Source organism: Cetorhinus maximus, unplaced genomic scaffold (assembly GCF_964194155.1).
Source record: "Cetorhinus maximus unplaced genomic scaffold, sCetMax3.hap1.1 HAP1_SCAFFOLD_992, whole genome shotgun sequence".
NCBI classification, from domain to species: Eukaryota; Metazoa; Chordata; class Chondrichthyes; order Lamniformes; family Cetorhinidae; genus Cetorhinus; species Cetorhinus maximus.
Window position 1 is genome coordinate 5279 of NW_027596934.1, and position 21299 is coordinate 26577.

A 21299-nucleotide genomic window follows, 5' to 3' on the forward strand; every position below is an offset into this window, starting at 1 on the left:
GGATGGGGGAGAAGTGTTGGGGAGGGGGCACACGGTGGGGAAATGGGGGTCAGAGAGAGAGATCGTGGCGAGGCGTCAACAATACACGTGGGAGCCATTCTCCCCAACCACACAAACCAGTCATTACCAGGACATCCTTCTCCCCGAGGACAATGGAACAAGCTGCCAATACTCACATCCCCCATCACCGGAAATCTTCAAGACCCACCTTTAGACCATTTCAATGAGACGGGGATGAATCCGTGACTGTGGGCAGCAGTGGATCATCGCATTGAATTTCACCTTCAGTTTGAGGGTGAGAAGAGTGGGTCTGAGACTAGTGCGTTAAACCGAAGTCAAGGCCATGGCAAGGATACGAAGACAGAGTTGGCTGAAGCGAATTGGAAAATTGGGGTACAGAGTACGACAAGAGAGAGATGCAGCGGCAGACGCTCTGGGTAAAAAAGTTTTTCCTCATATCCCACCCCCCTCCCCCACTCCACACAAACCTCCTGCCCCTCACCTTGAACTTGTGTCCCTTCTCATGACTGACCCTTCAACTAAGGGGAACAGCTGCTCCCTATCCACCCTGTCCATGCCCCCCTCATAATCTTGTCCACCTCGATCAGGTCACCCCCCTTGGTCGTCTCTGCTCCAACGAAAACAACCCAAGTCTATCCCAACCTCTCTTCATCACTTCACTGTTTCATCCCCAGGCAACATCCTGGTGAATCTCCTCTGCACCCCCTCCAGTGCCATCACATCCTTCCTATAATGTGGCGACCAGAACTGCACACAGTACCCCAGCTGTGGCCTCACCAAGGGTCTATACAACTCCAACATCACCTCCTTACTTTTGTAATCTATGCCTCGATTGATAAAGGCAAGTGTCCCCTGTGCCTTTTTCACCACCCCCACTAACATGCCCCCTCTGCCTTCAGAGATCTATGGACACACACGCCAAGGTCCCTTTGTTCCTCAGAACTTCCTAGTGTCATGCCGTTCATTGAATACTCCCTTGTCCGATTACTCCTTCCAAAGTGTATATCACCTCACACTTTTTCAGGGTTAAATTCCATCTGCCGCTTCTCTGCCTCAGGCACCTGTCCGGCTTCCTTCCCCAGAATTAGGTCCAGCACTGCGCCGGACCTTGTGTGGACCCTCTCTACATATTGACCTAAAAAGTTCTCCTGTACACATTTCAAGAAATCCACTCCATCCAAGCCCTTGACACGATGTCTGTCCCAATTAACGTTGGGAAAGTTGAAATTACCCTATTCTGATGGTTTTCACACACCTCCGCAAACTGTGCACCTATTTGCTCCTTAATTTCCCGCTGACTATCTGGGGGGTCTATCATAAACACCTAACAATGCGTCTGCCCCTTTTTCATTCCTAAGCTCTACCCACAAAGCTTCATTCCATTCCCCCTCCATGGATGAGAGTTCTTCGAGGAAGTAACCAGCAACGTGGATCAAGGGGAACCTGGAGATGTGATATGTACTTGGGGGGGGCGGGGGAGAGAGAGAGGGAGAGGGGTGGGGGGGGGTGGGAGAAGCAGAGTGAAAGTGGGATGAAGGGAGGAGGAGAACAAAAAAAGACGGAGAGGAAGGGGAGTTGGAGAGAGGGAAAGGTGACGGAAAGAAGGGGAGACAGGGAAAGAGTGGGGGGAGACTGAGAAGGCGGGAGGTGGGGGAAAGTAGGGAGGGAGGGAAGGGAGCTGGGAGAGGGGTCGGAGATCGTGTGGGGGAGGGAGAGACAGAGAGAGAGAAAGAATTAGAGGAAGAAGGAGAGAGAGAGAGAGACATAGAACAATGTAACTTGAGAGATTTATACACAATGAGGCAATTGCGAGATTTCAGCTCCATAGTTTCTACTTTATTTCTCTCCAGTATAATTTAAAGCAGCTGCCCACAGACCGGCAGCTCTAGAATTGACAGAAAGTACACAAGAAGGATCCAACTTTTTGTCGGTAGGTACATCACATCACAACCTGAGTGCAGAATGCTAACACTAACGATGAGGGAGAGCCGCATTGTCGGAGGGTCAGCGCTGAGGGAGAGCCGCACTGTCGGAGGGTCAGCGCTGAGGGAGAGCCGCACTGTCGGAGGGTCAGCGCTGAGGAGAGCCGCACTGTCGGAGGGTCAGTGCTGAGGGAGAGCCGCACTGTTGGAGGGTCAGTGCTGAGGGAGAGCCGCACTGTCGGAGGGTCAGTGCTGAGGGAGAGCCGCACTGTCGGAGGGTCAGCGCTGAGGGAGAGCCGCACTGTCGGAGGGTCACTGCTGAGGGAGAGCCGCACTGTCGGAGGGTCAGTGCTGAGGGAGAGCCGCACTGTCGGAGAGTCAGTGCTGAGGGAGAGCCGCACTGTCGGAGGGTCAGCACTGAGGGAGAGCCGCACTGTCGGGGGGTCAGTGCTGAGGGAGAGCCGCACTGTCGGAGGGTCAGTACTGAGGGAGAGCCGCACTGTCGGAGGGTCAGTGCTGAGGGAGAGCCGCACTGTCGGAGGGTCAGCGCTGAGGGAGCGCCGCACTGTCGGAGGGTCAGTGCTGAGGGAGAGCCGCACTGTCGGAGGGTCAGTGATGAGGGAGAGCCGCACTGTCGGAGGGTCAGTGCTGAGGGAGAGCCGCACTGTCGGGGGGTCAGTACTGAGGGAGAGCCGCACTGTCGGAGGGTCAGTGCTGAGGGAGCGCCGCACTGTCGGAGGGACAGTGCTGAGGGAGAGCCGCACTGTCGGAGGGTCAGTGCTGAGGGAGTGAACTTCCTCCTCCTCCTCCTCCCTGTCTCCCCCCCTCAATCGTCTTTCTCCACCTTGACCTCGACGAAGGGGTGCTGCTGTGTCTCCTCCCCATCGCCGAGGGAGTGGCAGAGGAGGCGGGGAGGGGGAGGCGGGGGGGAGGGAAGAGGCCCAGGTCGGAGGAGGAAGGCAGCCGGTCGGAGGGAGGTCCCGGCACTCGGTTGGGCCGGGAGGCCGTGCTTGGAGTTGGCGTCCAGGCGGTGGCAGAGGTCAGTGAGCTCGGGACAGCGGAAGCGAGGGCTGCGGGCCACCCAGACCCCGGGCTCCAGGGGACTGTCCTCCTCGTCCGACATCAGCTCCTCACTCGCCGACTTCCACAGCTGCTGGTCCTCGGCGCTGAAGAGGCGCACGATGGCCGAGCGAGCCCCGAAGAGCTGGGGGGGGCAACGAGAGGGAGAGAGGGAGGGAGAGAGGGGGAGAGAGTGAGAGGGGGAGAGAGACAGAGAGAGGAGAGGGAGAGAGAGAGGGAGAGAGAGAGAGAGAGGGAGGGAGGGAGAGAGAGAGAGAGGGAGGGAGAGGGAGAGAGGGAGGGAGAGAGGGGGAGAGAGAGTGAGAGGGGGAGAGAGAGAGAGGGAGAGAGGGGGAGAGAGAGAGAGGGGGAGAGAGGGAGGGAGAGAGAGGGGGAGGGAGAGAGAGGGGAGGGAGAGAGTGTGAGGGAGGGAAAGAAAGAGGGAGGAGGGAGAGAGAGACAGAGAGAGGGAGGGGGGAGGGAGAGGGAGAGAGAGATGGAGGGAGGGAGAGAGAGAGGGGGAGGGAGAGAGGGGGAGAAAGAGAGAGGGGGAAAAAGAGAGAGAGAGAGAGAAAGAGAAAGAGCGAGAGAGGGGGAGAGGGAGGGAGAGGGAGAGAGAGTGGGAGAGAGAGAGGGAGAGAGAGAGTGAGGGAGGGAAAGAAAGAGGGAGGAGGGAGAGAGAGTGGGAGAGAGGGAGAGGGAGGGAGAGAGAGAGAGAGGGAGGGAGAGAGAGAGAGGGAGAGAGAGAGTGGGGAACAGAGGGAGGGAGAGAGAGAGGGAGAGAGAGGGAGGGAGAGCGGGAGAGAGATAAAGAGAGAGAGAGGGAGAGCAGGAGAAAGAGAGGGAGTGAGGGACAGCAGGAGAGAGAGACAGAGAGAGGGAAAGAGCGCGGGAGAGAGAGAGACAGAGAGGGAGGGAGAGTGGGAGAAAGAGAGAGTGGGAGAGAGAGCGGGAGAGAGACAGAGAGGAGGAGGGAGAGAGAGAGAGAGAGGGAGAAAGAGAGAGACAGAGAGGGAGAGAGAGCAGGACAGAGAGAGAGAGGGGGGAGAGAGACAAAGAGAGAGAGAGAAGGGGAGAAAGAGAGAGAGGGAGGGAGAGAGACAAAGAGAGGGAGGGAGAGAGAGAGACAGAGAGAAAGAGGGAGAGATAGAGAGAGAGACAGAGAGAGGGAGGGAGAGAGGGAAGGAGGGAGAGAGAGAGAGAGCACAAGGGTCATTCGGGGTCAGGGTTCAAGATACAGTATCTCAATATCCATCAACAGAGAGGATCCAAACCCCTTCCCGTTCACTCCCACTGTACACAATCCCAATGGATCCAAACCCCTTCCCGTTCACTCCCACTGTATACAATCCCAATGGACCCAAACCCCTTCCCGTTCACTCCCACCATACACAATCCCAATGGACCCAAACCCCTTCCCGTTCACTCCCACTGTACACAATCCCAATGGACCCAAACCCCTTCCCGTTCACTCCCACTGTACACAATCCCAATGGATCCAAACCCCTTCCCGTTCACTCCCACTGTATACAATCCCAATGGACCCAAACCCCTTTCCATTCACTCCCACCATACACAATCCCAATGGACCCAAACCCCTTCCCGTTCACTCCCAGTGTACACAATCCCAATGGACCCAAACCCCTTCCTGTTCACTCCCACCGTACACAATCCCAATCCCAAACCCCTTCCCATTCACTCCCACCGTACACAATCCCAATGGACCCAAACCCCTTCCCATTCACTCCCACCGTACACAATCCCAATGGATCCAAACCCCTTCCCGTTCACTCCCACTGTACACAATCCCAATGGACCCAAACCCCTTCCCATTCACTCCCACCGTACACAATCCCAATGGACCCAAACCCCTTCCCGTTCACTCCCACCGTACACAATCCCAATGGACCCAAACCCCTTCCCGTTCACTCCCAATGGACCCAAACCCCTTTCCGTTCACTCCCAATGGACCCAAACCCCTTCCCATTCACTCCCACCGTACACCATCCCAATGGACCCAAACCCCTTCCCCTTCATTCCCACCGTACACAATCCCAATGGACCCAAACCCCTTCCCCTTCACTCCCACCGTACACAATCCCAATGAACCCAAACCCCTTCCCGTTCACTCCCACCGTACACCATCCCAATGGACCCAAACCCCTTCCCGTTCACTCCCACCGTACACAATCCCAATGGACCCAAACCCCTTCCCGTTCACCCCCACCGTACACAATCCCAATGGACCCAAACCCCTTCCCATTCACTCCCACCGTACACAATCCCAATGGACCCAAACCCCTTCCCGTTCACACCCACCGTACACAATCCCAATGGACCCAAACCTCTTCCCGTTCACTCCCACCCTACACAATCCCGATGGACCCAAACCCCTTCCCCTTCACTCCCACCGTACACAATCCCAATGGACCCAAACCCCTTCCCGTTCACTCCCACTGTACACAATCCCAATGGACCCAAACCCCTTCCCGTTCACTCCCACCGTACACAATCCCGATGGACCCAAATCCCTTCCCGTTCACTCCCACCATACACAATCCCAATGGATCCAAACCCCTTCCCCTTCACTCCCACCATCCACAATCCCAATGGACCCAAACCCCTTCCCATTCACTCCCACCATACACAATCCCAATGGATCCAAACCCCTTCCCCTTCACTCCCACCGTACACAATCCCAATGAACCCAAACCCCTTCCCGTTCATTCCCGCCGTACACAATCCCAATGGACCCAAACCCTTCCCGTTCACTCCCACCGTACACAATCCCAATGGACCCAAACCCCTTCCCGTTCACTCCCACCGTACACAATCCCAATGGATCCAAACCCCTTCCCGTTCACTCCCACCGTACACAATCCCAATGGACCCAAACCCCTTCCCCTTCACTCCCACCGGACACAATCCCAATGGACCCAAACCCCTTCCCGTTCACTCCCACCGTACACAATCCCAATGGACCCAAACCCCTTCCCGCTCGCTCTCAGTGGACACTGGCCTCTGTGAAACCTCCGACTCTCGGTGTCACTGACCCTGTATCTCCGACTTCTGAGTTTCTTGTCCTCGCGCTCCTTCAGACTCTTGTAGGGATTCATGGCATTCCGGTATTCCCTCCTCTTGGTCAGGAAGTAGGCCACACAGGCCCCTGCAACGAAGTAAAAACCAATCAGGCCCCTCTGGTAGACTTGCAACACAGGAACAGGGGGAGGCCATTCATCCCCTCTCCTCGTGCCTGTTACGCAAGAACAGGAGGAGGCCATTCAGCCCCTCCTCGAGCCTGTTACACAGGAACAGGAGGAGGCCATTCAGCCCCCTCCTCCTCGAGCCTGTTACACAGGAACAGGAGGAGGCCATTCAGCCCATCCTCCAGCCTGTTACACAGGAACAGCAGGAGGCCATTCAGCCCCCTCCTCGAGCCTGTTACACAAGAACAGGAGGAGGCCATTCAGCCCTCTCCTCCTCCAGCCTGTCACACAGGAACAGGAGGAGGCCATTCAGCCCCCTCCAGGAGCTTGTTACACAGGAACAGGAGGAGGCCATTCAGCCCCTCAAGCGGCATCGAAGGAGGTGTACGCAAGGTCTCTAAGGGCGGACCAAGTCCTCCGAATCAGACTCAGGGTGGCCTCACTCTCCTTTGCCCGCCCCCTGCCCACCACCAACCACCGACTTCCTCACAAGAGCACCACCCGCCCCCACCCCACCCCACCACGCCCGCTACCTTTCAGCTCCTTGTCCGTGTAGTGATGAGCGCTGAGGGCTAACTGGCTCTTGAGTTTCTCCACCAGGTACTTCACGACTCCGATATTCCAGGAAGACTTGATGCTGTCAGGGGAGAGCAAACATGAGGCACAAAGAGTTTCGGTCTGTCGCAGGGAGCGGGAATCCCCTCCGGTGAGGGAGTTGGTGGGGTGGGCTGGGATGCTAGGGGAACGGGCAGAGGATACAAGGAGACGTCAGTGAACTGAGCAGAGAGAGAGAGAGATGTGGCCCAGAACCCAGAGATATTGGCCATGGCTCAATAATAAAGTGCCATCTCTCTCTCTCTCTCTCGCTATGTCCATCTGTACTCCTTTCTCTCTCTCTCTCTTTCTGACTGCCTCCCTCTCTTTCTGTCTCCTGCTCTCTGTCAGTCTCTCTCTTTCTCTGCCTCTCTGTCCATCTCCCTCCAACCCTGTTCATCTCCCTCTCTCTCTCTCTCTCTGTTCGTCTCCCTCTCTCTTTTTGTCTGCCTCTCTCTCTCTCTGTTCATCTCCCTCTCTCTTCATCTCTCTTCCTCTCTCTCTGGCCAACTCCCTCTCTCTGTCCATCTTCCTCTGTCTCTCTCTGTTCATCTCTCTCTTTCTCTGCATCTCTCTGTTCATCTCTCTTCCTCTCTCTCTGTCCATCTCCCTCTCTCTGTCCGTCTTCCTGTCTCTCTATCTCTGTCTCCCCTTATCCATCTTTCCCTCTCTCTTCTTCTCTTTATCTCTCTCTCTATCCATCCCCATTTCTCTCTCTCTCCATCTCTCGCGTTCTCACTCTCCTGTCGCACTCTCTCTCTCTCCCTTTCTTTGTCTCTCTTTTATCTCTCTCTGCCTCCCTCCCTCTGTCCCTCTCTCATTGTCCCTTTCTCTCCATCCATCTGTTTCACTCGCTGTCACTCTCTCTGCATCCACTGTTCACTCTATCTCTCTCTCCCTCTCTCTCTGTCTCTCTTTGCCTGTCTCTTTAACTCCCTCTCTTCTGCTCTCTGTCTCTCTTCTATTCCCTCTCTCTCTTTCTCAATCTGTCTCTCTCTTCTGCTGTTTCTCTCTCTCTCTCCCTATTCTCTCTCTCTCCCCTACTCAATCTGTCCCTCTCCGTCTCAATCTGTCTCTCTATCTCCCTCTCTCTTCTGCTGTTTCTCTTTCTCTCTCTCCCCATTCCCTCTCTCTCCCCCGCTCAATTTGTCCCTCTCCCTCTCGATCTGTCTCTATCTCCCTCTCTCTTCTGCTGTTTCTCTCTCTCCCCTGCTCAATTTGTCCCTCTCCCTCTCAATCTGTCTCTCTATCTCCCTCTCTCTTCTGCTGTTTCTCTCTCTCTCTCTCTCCCCATTCCCTCTCTCTCCCCTGCTCAATTTGTCCCTCTCCCTCTCAATCTGTCTCTCTATCTCCCTCTCTCTTCTGCTGTTGCTCTCTCTCTCTCTCTCCCCATTCCCTCTCTCTCCCCTGCTCAATTTGTCCCTCTCCCTCTCAGTCTGTCTCTCTATCTCCCTCTCTCTTCTGCTGTTTCTCTCTCTCCCCATTCCCTCTCTCTCCCCCGCTCAATTTGTCCCTCTCCCTCTCAATCTGTCTCTATCTCCCTCTCTCTTCTGCTGTTTCTTTCTCTCTCTCTCTCTCCATTCCCTCTCTCTCCTCCACTCAATTTGTCCCTCTCCCTCTCAATCTGTCTCTCTATCTCCCTCTCTCTTCTGCTGTTTCTCTCTCTCTCTCTCTCCCCATTCCCTCTCTCTCCCCCGCTCAATTTGTCCCTCTCCCTCTCAATCTGTCTCTATCTCCCTCTCTCTTCTGCTGTTTCTTTCTCTCTCTCTCTCTCCATTCCCTCTCTCTCCTCCACTCAATTTGTCCCTCTCCCTCTCAGTCTGTCTCTCTATCTCCCTCTCTCTTCTGCTGTTTCTCTCTCTCCCCATTCCCTCTCTCTCCCCCGCTCAATTTGTCCCTCTCCCTCTCAATCTGTCTCTATCTCCCTCTCTCTTCTGCTGTTTCTTTCTCTCTCTCTCTCTCCATTCCCTCTCTCTCCCCCACTCAATTTGTCCCTCTCCCTCTCAATCTGTCTCTCTATCTCTCTCTCTCTTCTGCTGTTTCTCTCTCTCTCTCTCTCCCCATTCCCTCTCTCTCCCCTGCTCAATTTGTCCCCCTCCCTCTCAATCTGTCTCTCTATCTCCCTCTCTCTTCTGCTGTTTCTCTCTCTCTCTCTCCCCATTCCCTCTCTCTCCCCTGCTCAATCTGTCCCTCTCCCTCCCAATCTGTCTCTCTATCTCCCTCTCTCTTCTGCTGTTTCTCTCTCTCTCTCTCTCCCCATTCCCTCTCTCTCCCCCACTTAATTTGTCCCTCTCCCTCTCAATCTGTCTCTCTATCTCCCTCTCTCTTCTGCTGTTTCTCTCGCTCTCTCTCTCCCCATTCCCTCTCTCTCCCCTTTCAATTTGTCTCTCTCCCCCTTCAATCTGTCTCTCTTTGCCTGTCTCTTTTTCTCCGTCTCTCTCTCTTTGTGCTCCGTCTCCTGATCCACATCCTCATGCAAATCCCTGTCTCTCTCTCTCTCTCTCACACACACGGCTACTGAAAGACTATCGTGCCATCACTGTCACCGTCAGCCTAAAACCTCCCACCGCGGTGCCCCCACCGACACCCCCGCCCTAACGACCCCCACACCTGTCTTCCAATTGCCAGCGAGCGTCTGAAACAACCAGGGGGAGGGGAACGCCCCTGAGAGCGGGTGGTGGGGTGGGGAATGGGGAGCCGGGGGAAGTGGGGGGAGGAGGAACCCCGCGGGCTAATCAGGACCACGAGCAACTCGCGGCCCGGGAAGAAGCGGCAACACTCACCTCTCCGAGCCGTTGAACCTCCTGTCGTTGGAGACGTGGTTGTGAATGTTGTGAACCATTTTCTGCAGGGAGAACCAGAAACAGTTTGAGCCATTTTGACCGCTTGGGGAGCTTGACGTAGAAACAGATCGAATCAAAGCTATCCTGCGGGGAGGGAGGGGAGAAGCTTTTTGTGATTCATGCACTAGGACGCCCAGATCCCTCTGCACCTCAGAGCTCTGCAATCTCTCACCATTTAGATAATACGCTTCATACTAACCTTCTGTGATTCATGCACTAGGACACCCAGATCCCTCTGCGCCTCAGAGCTCTGCAATCTCTCACCATTTAGATAATACGCTTCATACTAACCTTCTGTGATTCATACACTAGGACACCCAGATCCCTCTGCACCTCAGAGCTCTGCAATCTCTCATCATTTAGACAATACGCTTCATACTAACCTTCTGTGATTCACGCACTAGGACACCCAGATCCCTCTGCACCTCAGAGCTCTGCAATCTCTCACCATTTAGACAATACGCTTCATACTAACCTTCTGTGATTCATACACTAGGACGCCCAGATCCCTCTGCACCTCAGAGCTCTGCAATCTCTCATCATTTAGACAATACGCTTCATACTAACCTTCTGTGATTCATGCACTAGGACACCCAGATCCCTCTGCGTCTCAGAGCTCTGCAATCTCTCACCATTTAGACAATACGCTTCATACTAACCTTCTGTGATTCACGCACTAGGACACCCAGATCCCTCTGCACCTCAGAGCTCTGCAATCTCTGCAGTTGCTATGGATGGTAAATAGTTGAGGCCCCCAACACTGACCCCACTCTCCGCATCCCGCCAACCAGAAAAACGATCCATTTATGCCTACTCTCTGTTTCCCTGTGAGCCAGCCAATCCTCTATCCAGGCGGATACGTTACTGCCTACACCACCATGAGTTCTTATAATGGGTGCGGTAACCTTGGATGGGGGGGGGTGGGGGGGGGGGACCTTGTCAAACGCCTTCTGGAAATCCAAGTCCACCACATCTTCAGGTTCCCCTTTATCCACGCCGCTTGCCCTGTTCCTCAAAGAAACAGTCAAACACCATTTCCCCCTTTCACAAAACCATCTTGACTCTGCCTGACTTCACCAGGATGTTCTAAGTGACGCGGTATAACCTGCTTCGCGATAGGTTCCAGCGAATCCCCTGCAACGGACGTTCAGCTAACTGCGCCCCCGCCCCCCGTAGTTTCCTGCTTTCTGTCTCCCTTCAACCGTGAATAAAGGAGTGGCTTTCACTACTTCCCAGTCTGACGGGACCTTTCCATAAGCTAAGGAATGGTGGAAATGTACAACCGATGCACCTACAATCCCAGCGACCACTTACATAGAAACCAGGAACAGGAGGAGGCCATTCGTCCCTTCGAGTCTGCTTCCCCAGTCATTATGATCATGGCTGATCATCCAACTCAATAGCCTGCTCCCCGCTTTCTCCCCACACCCTTTGATCCCTTTCGCCCCCCCCAAGAGCTATATCTAACTCCTTCTTGAAAACACACAATGTTTTGACCTCAACTACTTTCTGTGGTAACGAATTCCACAGGCTCACCGCTCTCCGGGTGAAGAAATTTCTCCTCATCTCAGTCCTAAATGGTCTACCCCGTATCCTCAGACTGTGACCCCTGGTTCTGGACTCCCCCCACCACCATCGGGAACATCCTTCCTGCATCTACCCTGTCTAGTCCTGTTAGAGTTTTATAGGTTTCTATGAGAATCCCCCCCTCATTCTTCTGAACTCCAGCGAATATAATCCTAACTGACTCGATCTCTCCTCCTGTGTCAGTCCCGCCATCCCAGGAATCAGTCGCTGCTCTCCCTCTATAGCAAGAACATCCTTCCTCAGATAAGGAGACCAAAACCGCACACAATATTCCAGGTGTGGTCTCACCAAGGCCCCTGTACAATTGCAGCAAAGACATCCCTGCTCCTGTACTCGAATCCTCTTGGCTATGAAGGCCAACATACCATTTGCCTTCTTTACCGCCTGCTGCACCTGCATGCTTACCTTCAGTGACTGGTGTACGAGGACACCCAGGTCTCGTTGCACATTCTACTTTCTCACTTTATAGCCATTCAGATAATAATCTGCCTTCCTGTTTTTGCTACCAAAGTGGATAACCTCACATTTATCCACATTATACTGCATCTGCCATGCATTTGCCCACTCACTCAGCTTGTCCAAATCACACTGAAGCATAAGACCATAAGACATCGGAGCAGAAATTAGGCCATTCGGCCCATCGAGTCTGCTCCACCATTTAATCGCGGCTGATAAGTTTCTCAACCCCATTCTCCCCGCCTTCTCTCCGTAACCTTTGACCCCCCTTACCAATCAAGAACCTATCTATCTTGGTCTTAAATACACTCAATGACCTATGGCCTCCACAGCCTTCTGTGGCAATGAATTCCATAGATTCACCACTCTCTGGCTAAAGAAGTTTCTCCTCATCTCTGTTCTACCCTTTACTCTGAGGCTGTGCCCTCGGGTCCTAGTCTCTCCTACTAATGGAAACATCTTCCCCCACGTCCCACTCTATCCAGGCCTTTCAGTATTCTGTAAGTTTCAATCAGATCCCCCCACCCCTCATCCTTCTAAACTCCATCGAGTATAGACCCAGAGTCCTCAAACCTTCCTCATATGTTAAGCCTTTCATTCCTGGGATCGTTCTTGTGAACCTCCTCTGGACCCCTCTCCAGGGGCCAAGAACATCATTCCTGAGATACGGGGCCCAAAATTGCCCACAATATTCTAAACGTGGTCTGAGGATCTCTGCATCCTCCTCACAGCTCACCCTCCCACCCAGCTTTGTGTCATCTGCAAATCTGGAGATATTACACTTAGTTCCCTCATCTAAATCATGAATATATATTGTGAGTAGCTGGGGTCCCAGCACCGATCCCTGCGGTATTCCACTAGTCATTTCTTTTAAGGCCAGGGGATGGAGTCGATCAGGACCTGGGAGGCTTTGAAGTCAGCCTGTAGTTCCAATCACATTCCCAAGCCAAACAAATCAGACAGAAAATAGACACCGAGCCACGTGAGCAGATATCGGGGGTCAGGTGAACAAAGCCCCCCCCGGTCACCAGAGGCTGGTTTTAAGGAGGTTCTCCATCGAGGAGGGAGGGCGGTGGAGAGGTGTTGGGGGGAGGGAGGGGTGTAGGGGCTGGAGGAGGTTACAGAGATAGGGAGGGGTGTAGGGGCTGGAGGAGGTTACAGAGATAGGGAGGGTTGTAGGGGCTAGAGGAGTTTACAGAGATAGGGAGGGGTGTAGGGGGCTGGAGGAGGTTACAGAGATAGGGAGGGTTGTAGGGGCTGGAGGAGGTTACAGAGATAGGGAGGGTTGTAGGGGCTGGAGGAGGTTACAGAGATAGGGAGGGTTGTAGTGGACTGGAGGAGGTTACAGAGATAGGGAGGGTTGTAGGGGCTGGAGGAGGTTACAGAGATAGGGAGGGTTGTAGGGGCTGGAGGAGGTTACAGAGGTAGGGTGGGGTGTAGGGGCTGGAGGAGGTTACAGAGATAGGGAGGGTTGTAGGGGCTGGAGGAGGTTACAGAGATAGGGAGGGGTGTAGGGGCTGGGGGAGGTTACAGAGATAGGGAGGGTTGTCGGGGCTGGAGGAGGTTACAGAGATAGGGAGGGGTGTAGGGGACTGGAGGAGGTTACAGAGGTAGGGTGGGGTGTAGGAGCTGGAGGAGGTTACAGAGATAGGGAGGGGTGTAGGGGGCTGGAGGAGGTTACAGAGATAGGGAGGGGTGTAGGGGCTGGAGGAGGTTACAGAGATAGGGAGGGGTGTAGGGGGCTGGAGGAGGTTACAGAGATAGGGAGGGGTGTAGGGGCTGGAGGAGGTTACAGAGATAGGGAGGAGTGTAGGGGGCTGGAGGAGGTTACAGAGATAGGGAGGGGTGTAGGGGCTGGAGGAGGTTACAGAGATAGGGAGGGGTGTAGGGGCTGGGGGAGGTTACAGAGATAGGGAGGGTTGTCGGGGCTGGAGGAGGTTACAGAGATAGGGAGGGGTGTAGGGGACTGGAGGAGGTTACAGAGGTAGGGTGGGGTGTAGGAGCTGGAGGAGGTTACAGAGATAGGGAGGGGTGTAGGGGGCTGGAGGAGGTTACAGAGATAGGGAGGGGTGTAGGGGCTGGAGGAGGTTACAGAGATAGGGAGGGGTGTAGGGGGCTGGAGGAGGTTACAGAGATAGGGAGGGGTGTAGGGGCTGGAGGAGGTTACAGAGATAGGGAGGGTTCTGGGGCTGGAGGTGGCCTTGGGGATGTGAATTTTGTGTCAGGAGTGTGATGGGATACTCCCCACTTGCCTGGATGAGTTGCAGCTCCCACAACACTTGAGAAGCTCGACACCGTCCAGGACAAAGCAGCACCCCCGCTCGATCGGCACCCCATCCACAAACATTCACTCCCTCCACCACCGACGCACAGTAGCAGCAGTGTGTGTACCATCTACAAAATGCACTGCAACAACTCACCAAGGCTCCTTCGACAGCGACGCCCAAACCCACGACCGCTACCATCTAGAAGGACAAGGGCAGCAGACACATGGGGAACACCCACCACCTGGAAGTTCCCCTCCGAATCCCTCACCATCCCGACTTGGAAATATATTGGCCGTTCCTTCACTGTTGCTGGGTCAAAATCCTGGAACTCCCTCCCTAACAGCGCTGTGGGTGTACCTACACCACAGGGGACAAAATCCTGGAACTCCCTCCCTAACAGCACTGTGGGTGCACCTACACCACAGGGGACAAAATCCTGGAACTCCCTCCCTAACAGCGCTGTGGGTGTACCTACACCACAGGGACAAAATCCTGGAACTCCCTCCCTAACAGCGCTGTGGGTGCACCTACACCACAGGGGACAAAATCCTGGAACTCCCTCCCTAACAGTGCTGTGGGTGCACCTACACCACAGGGACAAAATCCTGGAACTCCCTCCCTAACAGCGCTGTGGGTGCACCTACACCACAGGGACAAAATCCTGGAACACCCTCCCTAACAGCGCTGTGGGTGTACCTACACCACAGGGACAAAATCCTGGAACTCCCTCCCTAACAGCGCTGTGGGTGTACCTACACAACACAGGGGACAAAATCCTGGAACTCCCTCCCTAACAGCGCTGTGGGTGTACCTACACAACAGGGACAAGATCCTGGAACTCCCTCCCTAACAGCGCTGTGGGTGCACCTACACCACAGGGACTGCAGCGGTTCAAGAAGGCAGCTCACCCACCACCTTCTCAAGGGGGCAATTAGGAATGGGCAATAAACGCTGGTCTAGTCTTGTAAATGAATAAATTAAAAAATTAGAATTTTAAGTTGGAGGTGTTACTGGAGTGAGAAGCAATCGTTGGCAGCAAGTAATGGTAAAATGGGAATTTGTGAGTTAGCACATGGTACACACCAGGTAGGAGGGCAGTGGAATTGTGGAGAGGGGGAATCAGCCAGGGTTCCTGCTCCTGATCACTGTCCAGTGATCCCTGGGTTAGAGAGAGAGGGAGAGGGGAAATCAGCCAGGGTTCCTGCTCCTGATCACTGTCCGGTGATCCCTGGGTTAGAGAGAGAGGGAGAGGGGGAATCAGCCTGGGTTCCTGCTCCCGATCACTGTCCAGTGATCCCTGGGTTAGAGAGAGAGGGAGAGGGGGAATCAGCCTGGGTTCCTGCTCCCGATCACTGTCCAGTGATCCCTGGGTTAGAGAGAGGGAGAGGAAATCAGCCAGGGTTCCTGCTCCTGATCACTGTCCAGTGATCCCTGGGTTAGAGAGAGAGGGGAAATCAGCCAGGGTTCCTGCTCCTGATCACTGTCCAGTGATCCCTGGGTTAGAGAGAGAGGGGAAATCAGCCAGGGTTCCTGCTCCTGATCACTGTCCAGTGATCCCTGGGTTAGAGAGAGAAGGGAATCAGCCAGGGTTCCTGCTCCTGATCACTGTCCAGTGATCCCTGGGTTAGTAAGAGAGGGGAAATCAGCCAGGGTTCCTGCTCCTGATCACTGTCCAGTGATCCCTGGGTTACAGAGAGAGTGAGAGAGGAAATCAGCCAGGGTTCCTGCTCCTGATCACTGTCCAGTGATCCCTGGGTTAGAGAGAGAAAGAGAGGGGAAATCAGCCAGGGTTCCTGCTCCTGATCACTGTCCAGTGATCCCTGGGTTAGAGAGATAGGTAGTGGGGAAATCAGCCAGGGTTCCTGCTCCTGATCACTGTCCAGTGATCCCAGGGTTAGAGAGAGAGGGGGAATCAGCCAGGGTTCCTGCTCCTGATCACTGTCCAGTGATCCCTGGGTTAGAGTGAGAGCGAGAGGGGAAATCAGCCAGGGTTCCTGCTCCTGATCACTGTCCAGTGATCCCTGGGTTAGTGAGAGAGGAAATCAGTCAGGGTTCCTGCTCCTGATCACTGTCCAGTGATCCCTGGGTTAGAGAGGGGGGGAATCAGTCAGGGTTCCTGCTCCTGATCACTGTCCAGTGATCCCTGGGTTAGAGAGAGAGGGGAAATCAGCCAGGGTTCCTGCTCCTGATCACTGTCCAGTGATCCCTGGGTTAGAGAGAGAGGTAGTGGGGAAATCAGCCAGGGTTCCTGCTCCTGATCACTGTCCAGTGATCCCTGGGTTAGAGAGAAAGGGGGAATCAGCCAGGGTTCCTGATCCAGATCACTGTCCAGTGATCCCTGGGTTCGAGAGAGAGAGAGAGGGGAAATCAGCCAGGGTTCCTGCACCTGATCACTGTCCAGTGATCCCTGGGATAGAGAGAGAGGGGGAGGGGGAATCAGCCAGGATTCCTGCTCCTGATCACTGTCCAGTGATCCCTGGGTTAGAGAGAGAGGGAGAGGGGGAATCAGCCTGGGTTCCTGCTCCTGATCACTGTCCAGTGATCCCTGGGTTAGAGAGAGAGAGAGAGGGAGAATAAGCCAGGGTTCCTGCTCCCGATCACTGTCCAGTGATCCCTGGGTTAGAGAGAGAGGGAGAGGGGAAATCAGCCAGGGTTCCTGCTCCTGATCACTGTCCAGTGATCCCTGGGTCAGAGAGAGAGAGAGAGAGGAGAAATCAGCCAGGGTTCCTGTTACTGACCACTGTCCAGTGATCCCTGGGTTAGAGAGGGAGAGGGGAAATCAGCCAGGGTTCCTGCTCCTGATCACTGTCCAGTGATCCCTGGGTTAGAGAGAGAGGGAGAGGGGAAATCAGCCAGGGTTCCTGCTCCTGATCACTGTCCAGTGATCCCTGGGTTAGAGAGAGAGGGAGAGGGGAAATCAGCCAGGGTTCCTGCTCCTGATCACTGTCCAGTGATCCCTGGGTTAGAGAGAGAGAGGGAGAGGGGAAATCAGCCAGGGTTCCTGCTCCTGATCACTGTCCAGTGATCTCTGGGTTAGAGAGAGAGAGAGAGGGGGAATCCGCCAGGGTTCCTGCTCCTGATCAGTGTCCAGGGATCCCTGGGTTAGAGAGAGAGAGGAAATCAGCCAGGGTTCCTGCTCCTGATCACTGTCCAGTGATTCCTGGGTTAGAGAGAGAGGGGAAATCAGCCAGGGTTCCTGCTCCTGATCACTGTCCAGTGATCCCTGGGTTAGAGAGAGAGGGGAAATCAGCCAGGGTTCCTGCTCCTGATCACTGTCCAGTGATACCTGGGTTAGAGGGAGATGGGAAATCAGCCAGGGTTCCTGCTCCTGATCACTGTCCAGTGATCCCTGGGTTAGAGAGAGAGGGGAAATCAGCCAGGGTTCCTGCTCCTGATCACTGTCCAGTGATCCCTGGGTTAGTAAGAGAGCGGAAATCAGCCAGGGTTCCTGCTCCTGATCACTGTCCAGTGATCCCTGAGTTAGAGAGAGAGGGGAATTCAGCCAGGGTTCCTGCTCCTGATCACTGTCCAGTGATCCCTGGGTTAGAGAGAGAGCGGAAATCAGCCAGGGTTCCTGCTCCTGATCACTGTCCAGTGATCCCTGGGTTAGAGAGAGAGAGAGAGGGGAAATCAGCCAGGGTTCCTGCTCCTGATCACTGTCCAGTGATCCCTGGGTTACAGAGAGAGAGAGGGGAAATCAGCCAGGGTTCCTGCTCCTGATCTCTGTCCAGTGATCCCTGGATTAGTGAGAGAGGAAATCAGCCAGGGTTCCTGCTCTTGATCACTGTCCAGTGATCCCTGGGTTAGAGAGAGAAAGAGAGGGGAAATCAGCCAGGGTTCCTGCTCCTGATCTCTGTCCAGTGATCCCTGGGTTAGAGAGAGAGAGAGAGAGGAAATCAGCCAGGGTTCCTGCTCCTGATCACTGTCCAGTGATCCCTGGGTTAGAGAGAGACGGGGAATCAGCCAGGGTTCCTGCTCCTGATCACTGTCCAGTGATCCCTGGGTTAGAGAGAGAAAGAGAGGGGAAATCAGCCAGGGTTCCTGCTCCTGATCACTGTCCAGTGATCCCTGGGTTAGAGAGAGAGGGAGAGGGGAAATCAGCCAGGGTTCCTGCTCCCGATCACTGTCCAGTGATCCCTGGGTTAGAGAGAGAGGGGAAATCAGCCAGGGTTCCTGCTCCTGATCACTGTCCAGTGATCCCTGGGTTAGAGAGAGAAAGAGAGGGGAAATCAGCCAGGGTTCCTGCTCCTGATCTCTGTCCAGTGATCCCTGGGTTAGAGAGAGAGAGAGAGAGGAAATCAGCCAGGGTTCCTGCTCCTGATCACTGTCCAGTGATCCCTGGGTTAGAGAGAGAGGGGGGGAATCAGTCAGGGTTCCTGCTCCCGATCACTGTCCAGTGATCCCTGGATTAGAGAGAGAGAGGGGAAATCAGCCAGGGTTCCTGCTCCTGATCACTGTCCAGTGATCCCTGGGTTAGAGAGAGAGGGGGAATCAGCCAGGGTTCCTGATCCTGATCACTGTCCAGTGATCCCTGGCTTAGAGAGAGAGGGAGAGGGGAAATCAGCCAGGGTTCCTGCTCCTGATCACTGTCCAGTGACCCCTGGGTTAGAGAGAGAGGGGGAATCAGCCAGGCTTCCTGCTCCTGATCACTGTCCAGTGATCCCTGGGTTAGAGAGAGGGAGAGGGGAAATCAGCCAGGGTTCGTGCTCCTGATCACTGTCCAGTGATCCCTGGGTTAATGAGAGAGGAAATCAGCCAGGGTTCCTGCTCCTGATCACTGTCCAGTGATCCCTGGGTTAGAGAGAGAGAGAGGGGAAATCAGCCAGGGTTCCGGCTTCTGATCACTGTCCAGTGATCCCTGGGTTAGAAAAAGAGGGAGAGGGGAAATCAGCCAGGGTTCCTGCTCCTGATCACTGTCCAGTGATCCCTGGGTTAGAGAGAGAGAGAGAGGGGGGAAATCAGCCAGGATTCCTGCTCCTGATCACTGTCCAGTGATCCCTGGGTTAGAGAGAGAGAGGAAATCAGCCAGGGTTCCTGCTCCTGATCACTGTCCAGTGATCCCTGGGTTAGAGAGAGAGGGAGAGGGGGGAATCAGCCAGGGTTCCTGCTCCTGATCACTGTCCAGTGATCCCTGGGTTAGAGAGAGAGGGAGAGGGGGAATCAGCCAGGGCTCCTGCTCCTGATCACTGTCCAGTGATCCCTGGGTTAGAGAGAGAGGGAGAGGGGAAATCAGCCAGGGTTCCTGCTCCTGATCACTGTCCAGTGATCCTTGGGTTAGAGAGAGGGAGAGAGGAAATCAGCCAGCGTTCCTGCTCCTGATCACTGTCCAGTGATCCCTGGGTTAGAGAGGGAGAGGGGGAATCAGCCAGGGTTCCTGCTCCTGATCACTGTCCAATGATCCCTGGGTTAGAGAGAGAGGTGGAATCAGCCAGGGTTCCTGCTCCTGATCACTGTCCAGTGATCCCTGGGTTAGAGAGAGAGAGGGGGAAATCAGCCAGGGTTCCTGCTCCTGATCACTGTCCAGTGATCCCTGGGTTAGAGAGAGAGGAAATCAGCCAGGGTTCCTGCTCCTGATCACTGTCCAGTGATCCCTGGGTTAGAGAGAGAGGGAGAGGGGAAATCTGCCAGGGTTCCTGCTCCTGATCACTGTCCAGTGATCCCTGGGTTAGAGAGAGAGGGAGAGGGGAAATCAGCCAGGGTTCCTGCTCCTGATCACTGTCCAGTGATCCCTGGGTTAGAGAGAGAGAGAGGGGAAATCTGCCAGGGTTCCTGCTCCTGATCACTGTCCAGTGATCCCTGGGTTAGAGAGAGAGACAGAGGGGAAATCAGCCAGGGTTCCTGCTTCTGATCACTGTCCAGTGATCCCTGGGTAAGAGAGGGAGAGGGAGAGGTGGCATCAGCCAGGGTTCCTGCTCCAGATCCAGGTCACACTCACCGACAGAACCACGTCCCGTTTCCTCCGAGAGTTCTTTAAGCCCCCGCAGCGTGAGGGGGCGGTGTAGGTGGGACCTGCAGTGTGCACTCCGGTGAATCCCGAGTGGAAGATGTCCTCGATGAACATCAGGTTGGACCCGCTGGAGTCCTCCGAGCCCTGGGAGGCCTCTGGGTACAGCTCGGGCTGCTGGTCGGGGACGGGACAGGCGTCTGGGCACAGAGAGGACTGTCGGGAGAGGGGTGAGCTGACCAATCGACGCACCGGAGATCCCACAGAGGCGTAAGAGTCACTGAACTGCAAGGGACGGGAAAACATGGGTTAAAACGAGAAAAGCAGCCCGTGTGTATATTATAGAGAATAGCAGCCCCTGTGTATATTATAGAGAATAGCAGTCCCTGTGTATATTATAGAGAATAGCAGTCCCTGTGTATATTATAGAGAATAGCCGCCCCTGTGTATATTATAGAGAATAGCAGTCCCTGTGTATATTATAGAGAATAGCAGTCCCTGTGTATATTATAGAGAATAGCAGTCTCTGTGTATATTATAGAGAATAGTAGTCCCTGTATATATTATAGAGAATAGCAGTCCCTGTGTATATTAAAGAGATTAGCAGTCCCTGTGTATATTATAGAGAATAGCAGTCCCTGTGTATATTATAGAGAATAGCAGCCCCTGTGTATATTATAGAGAATAGCAGTCCCTGTGTATATTAAAGAGAATAGCAGACCCTGTGTATATTATAGAGAATAGCTGTCCCTGTGTATATTATAGAGAATAGCAGTCCCTGTGTATATTATAGAGAATAGCAGTCCCTGCGTATATTATAGAGAATAGCAGACCCTGTGTATATTATAGAGAATAGCAGCCCCTGTGTATATTATGTATAATAGCAGTCCCTGTGTATATTATAGAGAATAGCAGTCCCTGTGTATATTATAGAGAATAGCAGCCCCTGTGTATATTATGGAGAATAGCAGTCCCTGTGTATATTATGGAGAATAGCAGTCCCTGTGTATATTATACAGAATAGCAGCCCCTGTGTATATTATAGAGAATAGCAGTCCCTGTGTATATTATAGAGAATAGCATCCCCTGCGTATATTATAGAGAATAGCAGTCCCTGTGAATATTATAGAGAATAGCAGCCCCTGTGTATATTATAGAGAATAGCAGTCCCTGTGTATATTATAGAGAATAGGAGTCCCTGTGTATATTATAGAGAATAGCAGTCCCTGTGTATATGATGGAGAATAGCAGTCCCTGTGTATATTATAGAGAATAGCAGCCCCTGTGTATATTATAGAGTATAGCAGTCCCTGTGTATATTATAGAGAATAGCAGTCCCTGTGTATATTATAGAGAATAGCAGTCCCTGTGAATATTATAGGCAATAGCAGCCCCTGTGT

General features: G+C 53.9%; 1 protein-coding gene across 1 annotated transcript; it reads right to left on the reverse strand.

Moving 5' to 3' along the window:
• Window positions 1–2754: 2754 nt before the first annotated feature.
• Window positions 2755–20184, reverse strand: LOC144675391 (uncharacterized protein C14orf93 homolog; the record flags this gene model as incomplete). The annotated part of the gene is given in 7 exon segments (XM_078536205.1): window positions 2755–2871; window positions 2874–2942; window positions 2944–3147; window positions 6056–6168; window positions 6742–6845; window positions 9586–9647; window positions 19891–20184. Coding segments are annotated over 7 exon segments (948 nt in total), but the record flags the coding sequence as incomplete, so codon positions are not given.
• Between the last annotated feature and the right edge of the window lie 1115 nt (window positions 20185–21299).